This window comes from Geospiza fortis, unplaced genomic scaffold, assembly GCF_000277835.1.
Source record: "Geospiza fortis unplaced genomic scaffold, GeoFor_1.0 scaffold71, whole genome shotgun sequence".
Lineage (NCBI taxonomy): Eukaryota > Metazoa > Chordata > Aves > Passeriformes > Thraupidae > Geospiza > Geospiza fortis.
In genome coordinates, this window is record NW_005054681.1 from 205,977 (window position 1) to 211,213 (window position 5,237).

At 59.8% G+C, this 5,237-nt stretch overlaps 1 protein-coding gene across 1 annotated transcript in view; it reads right to left on the reverse strand.

The window, feature by feature from the left end:
- The window catches only part of SOX13 (SRY-box transcription factor 13), a 7,360-nt gene extending 3,985 nt beyond the window's left edge, over positions 1-3,375 (reverse strand). The window contains exons 1-8 of the mRNA XM_031065110.1: positions 3,162-3,375; positions 2,402-2,507; positions 2,159-2,245; positions 1,602-1,774; positions 971-1,039; positions 759-873; positions 586-668; positions 436-508 (exon numbers count right to left, since the gene is read on the reverse strand). Of these exons, the coding sequence (XP_030920970.1) occupies positions 436-508; positions 586-668; positions 759-873; positions 971-1,039; positions 1,602-1,774; positions 2,159-2,245; positions 2,402-2,507; positions 3,162-3,362 (907 nt within the window). The 5' untranslated portion in view covers positions 3,363-3,375. The remainder of the gene's footprint in view (positions 1-435; positions 509-585; positions 669-758; positions 874-970; positions 1,040-1,601; positions 1,775-2,158; positions 2,246-2,401; positions 2,508-3,161) is intronic.
- Between the last annotated feature and the right edge of the window lie 1,862 nt (positions 3,376-5,237).

Below are 5,237 nucleotides of genomic sequence, written 5' to 3' on the forward strand. Positions count from 1 at the left end.
GGGGGATGTATCAGGGTTTTTGGGGCTGTATCAGGGTTTTGGGGGCTGTACCAGAGTTTGGAGGGGTTTTTGGGACTGTATGAGGAGTTGAAGGAGGATTTGGGGACTGTACCAGGGGTTGAAGTGCATTTTTGGGGATGTATCAGAGTTTTGAGGCCGTACCAGGGTTTGGAGGGGATTTTGGGGCTGTACCAGGGGTTTTGGGGTTTTTGGGACTGTCCCAGGGTTCTTGGGGTTGTATCAGGGTTTTTGGGGGGCTGTCCCAGAGTTTTTGGGGCTGTATCAGGGTTTTTGGGGCTGTATCAGGGTTTTGGGGGTTCCAGGGCTGTATCAGGGTTTTTGGGGGGCTGTCCCAGGGTTTGAAGGGGGTTTGGGGGGCTGTAGCAGGATTTCTGGGGAACCGTACCAGGATTTTTGGGGTTTCTGGAGCTGTACCAGAGTTTGAGGGGCTGTACCAGGGTTTTGGAAGTTTCAGGGCTGTAGAAGGGTTTTGAGAGGGTTTGAGAGGCTGTACAGGGTTTCAGGGCTGTTATCAGGGTTTTTGGGGGGGCTGTCCCAGGGTTTTGGGGGTTTTTGGGGCCGTACCTGCATCTGGAGGTGTCCCGGGCCCGCGGGTCTCTTGAGCGTGGCAGGAGGGGGGCTGTGCAGGAGCTGCACCGGGTAATCCACTGCGGGAGCAGAGGGACAGCGCTTGGGGACAGCAGGGACACGCCTGGGGGACAAGGCCACCCCGCAGGGCTGGGACAGCCCCGACTCACCCGGTTTGCAGGGGATGGGCTGGAGGGGCAGCGCCAGCTGGGACTCGGGGGTCACCGGCAGGGGCTGGTGGCCGGGGGTGAAGGCGGGGATCATCACGTAGGGCATGTTGACCTGCTGGAGGGGACAGGGACACCACATCAACGCTGCCGGGCAGTGCCACCCCCGGCTGGGCACAGCAGGACACGGGGACAGAGGTGTCCCCTGCCTTTACCTGGATCTGCTGCTGGAGGAGGTTGATCTTGTGCTGCTGCTGGATGAGCTGCTGCTGCTGCTTGGCGATCTGCGGAGGGGACAGCGGCGTTGGTGACATCAAGGGCAGAACCTGGCAGAAGCCAGGCAGCACCACAAAGAAAGGGTGGCAGGGGGTCCCCAGGGCTGTGGGAAGGGCAGGAGGAGGGGCTGAGCTGTCCCTGAGCCACCTCGAGGGACACGAGGGCTGTGTGTCACAGCCCAGGTGTGACAGCGGTGTCACCCCTGCCCTTGGGAGAGGGAAACCTGGTGCTCAAGGAGCAGGTGAGCACAGGCAGGAGGTACCTGGGGTGGTTTGTTCATCTTGAGGAGCTCAACCCCCATCTCCATCCACCCTTGGTCCTCCCAGCTCTGAGGGCTTTGGGATAGGATCACAAAACGGGACCCTAGAGCCGCTCGTGGTCCCAAAGGGACCTCTAACCTATTCCTCTAACCGGGGAGATTGAAGACTTTGGGGTGTGAAATGCGAGGCAGAAAAGTCCTAAAGCCAGCAGAGGCACCACTGGGTGAGCAGGGAATGTCAGACTGGGCAGGAATGGAAAGATCCCCACACGCTGACCCCAAAGGGACCCCACAGGGGTGACGGTCCCCACCTGCTCCTGCTGCTGCCGTGCCAGCTCCATCTGCTGCTGCTGCTTCTCGAAGAGCATGGTGGCCATGTTCTTCTGCTCCGAGTGCGCCGTCAGCAGCTGGTCCCGCAGCGTGGACAGCTGGTTGATCATCACCAGCAGCTGCAGCTCCTTCTCTGCCAGGCTCTCCTGCGTTCCTGGGGGGAAAAAACCCAACTGGATGAGGGTCAGGGGGTGGGGAGAGGGTCAAGCACAAGGTGGGATGGAGGTGGTTTTGTTTAAGGAGCGTAATTCCCATTTCCTTTCACTGGGGAGATTGAAGACTTTGGGGTGGGAAATGCGAGGCAGAGGAGTCCTAAAGCCAGCAGAGCCACCACTGGGTGAGCAGGGAATGTCAGATTGGGGAGGAATGGAAAGATCCCCACATGCTGCACCCCACCCACCACGCAGTCAGAGGCAGCAAAGATGCTCAAAAAAAAAATTTAAAAAGGGACAAATCCCTACAAAATGTGGACATTTCCCTCCTGCTTTGGTGCTCCCAGCTGGGAGGCAGGAGGGAGCTTGGTGGAGGTGGATCCCACCTTTCACTTCCTTGGATTCAGCCGTGTTCCGGCCCAGCAGCCGCTCCTTCCAGTCACTGGCCAGCAGCTTCTCGATGGTTGGCATCACTGGGGACAGGGACAGGGACAGGGACAGGGAGGAGAGCACAACCACATGAGCACATCCCAAGGCTCTGCGGCACGGCTCGGTCCATCCCGCAGCTCTGGGGAAATCCCGAGGGGCAGCAAAGGGATCCCAAGAGGTCCCTTGGGAGCGTTTCCCACCTTCCTTGAGGTTCCTGTTGAAGTCCAGCTTCTCCTGGCTGCTCCCAGCCGGATCAAAGGTGGAGCGCTGGGGCTCGGGGACATCCCCGGTGGGAGAGCGGGATTCCTGAGGGACACAGAATGTCACTGCCACCCCCAGGGACACCGCCAGCGGGGGACATCCCCGTCTGGTGGGATGCTGGGAGCTGGAGCACGCTCTGCCAGGCACATTCCCTGAATCCCACCTAGAGAGCATCATGGAGAGGGTGGAATTTTCCCCTGAGCTGCTCTCCCCTCTGAGGGCAGAGCAAGGAGAGGGAAAACCCCAGGACAGTGGGAAAGGGAGGCTGAAGGGATGGGGAACACCTGGAGGGGGCCGTTGGGGGTTCCACAGTGAAGGTGAAGCCCTCAAAGCCCAGGGATGACCCCAGAGCAGCCCCAGGTTTGCCATGGGCAGAACTGAGTTCTCGTTCCTGATTTTCTGGGTTTTTGGTGCTCAACCCTCAGGGAAACCAACCCTCCACACCCTGGGAGTTCTTGTTCCTGATTTTCCGGGTTTTTGGGGCTCAATCCTCAGGGAAACCAGCCCTTCACACCCTGGGAGCTCTTGTTCCCGGTTTTCCATGGTTTTAGGCTCAAAATAAACCTTAGGAGAGCCTCAAATTTCAGTGTTAATTCCCCGGGATGAGGAAAAGCCACGCGGGCGAGCAGCCGCCGCCTCCTCCATGGGATGGAGGGTCTGGAGCAGGGCTGGGGGCAGCACCACCTTTGTCACACGCACCTGTGGCAGGGCCTGGGGGTCGGTGCCATCCCTGGCAGGTGGCCCTGGGGGGTCGTGGGGCCGGGGCTCGGCGCTGGGGGCAGCCCCCGGGGGGGTCTCGGGGCCGCCCTCCTTCTTCTCCTCGGTCTTGACGGCGCAGTTCACCATGGCGCCCGCTCCATCCAGCTCCGGGGGTGGAGAGGTGGGGCTCCTCATGGACATCCTGGGGACAGCAGGGACGTCACCACGGCCACCCCTGGGTGTGGGCACCCCTCTCCCAGCCTGGTGCCACACTGGGGTGCCCCATGGTGCAAGGACAGTGTCCCTGGGGTTTGCCGCGGGCAAAGCTGAGCTCTTGTTCCTGGTTCTCCAGGTTTTTGGGGCTCAAACCTCAGAGAAACTGACCCTTCACACCCTGGGAGATCTTGTTCCCACTTTTCCAGATTTTTGGGGCTCAATCCTCAGGGAACCCAACCCTTCACACTCTGAGAGCTCTTGTTCCCAATTCTCCAGCTTTTTGGGGCTCAAATTTCAGAGAAACCAACCCTTCACACCCTGGGAGCTCTTGTTCCCAGTTTTTCAGGTTTTTGGGGCTCAATCCTTGGGGAAACCAACCCTTCACACCCTGGGATGGAGGAATAAATTCCTCAAGGCAACCCAGAGATCCCAGAGATTGGAAGAGAGGGACAACATGAGGGACACTCATGCCACATCCAGCAAGCTCAGGGTGACAGGGACCAGCAGCCCAGGGATCCCTCCCTGCTCCAGGTGCCATGCCTAGAAAGCTGTCGGAGCAGCCGCGGGTTTCCCGATCCAACGGGAAGGGGAAATCCTGGCTCTGCCCAGCAATGGCTGGGACAGCACCAGAACGGCTCCTCCAGGAACCACCAGCACGGGAGGGACCTGGGACCAGGACTGGCCACCAGAATGGCTCTTCTGGGAGTCCCTGCCATGAGATGGACCTGGGACTGACCACCAGAACCATTCCTCCAGGAGTCCCTGGCATGGGAAGAACCTGGGACTGGCCACCAGAATGGCTCTTCTGGGAGTCCCAAGCACAGGAGGGACCTGGGACTGGTCACCAGAATGGTTCCTCCACCAGAATGAGTCCCTGGCACAGCACCACGCAGGCCCTGCCAGGACAAGGGCCTGGCCCCAGGAATGGCTCCCCCTGACCCCACAAACCCCTGTGGGTGCCAATCCCCATCCCAGCGCTGCTGGACGGGCACTGCAGGAATGACAATGAGTTTTGTAGGGAACGTAGAGGACCCCAAGCACTGGAGTTCCATGGGGCTTGTCCCCAGAAACCGTTTCCCACTCCTCGCTCCGAGTGCCAGGGCTGCCAAGAGTGAGTGCCAGGATTGGTGATGCCCACGGGCCTTTTGGGGCCACCAAGCCTCACACCACACAGCAAGAACGGGGACAAGCATTGTCCTCGCCTTTCAGCCGGAATAATGGCAAAAGGAGGCTGCTAAGGAAGGGATTTATCCCAGAATCGGGAGCTGGGTTGTGGAACTGCCCTGCAATGGGGACAGCACCTGCCTGGGGGCTGCCACCCCAAACCGAGCACCCCCTCAGCTCCCAGACCCCCCTCAGGAGCCTCTAAGGCCAGTTTGGGGGTGCAAAGTGGGGTGGGGAGGGCTGAGCTGGGCCGCCCGGCTTGGGGGCAGCAATTACATAACAAACAAAGCCCGGCTCAAGCTGCGAATTAATCAAACGGCTGAAAATAAAACCTTCCTCTCAGGAACTTCAAACAAAAGAAATGAAAACAACAAGGCCGGCTGGGTAATGAAAAGCCAGGGCTGTGAATAGGGGACAAAAGGAAGTGGAACAATGGGGTGTTGGACAAAAGCAATAAAGTAAAGGGAAGTGTGACAGCTCCACAATAGGGCACTGTGCTCGCCAGCCTTTCTGATCTTAGCGGGCCTTTTTTTAATCTCGGTTCCCTCGCCCTCTGCCGAACAAACCCGCCGGGTTTCCTCCCGGCCCCGCATTGCCCGGGGGCTGCCGCATCCTGCGGCGCCCCTTCCTGCCCCGGCTCACCTTGGCCGGGGCCACCCGGGCCCCAAAATCCATCACCGGGGAGGCACCGACCCA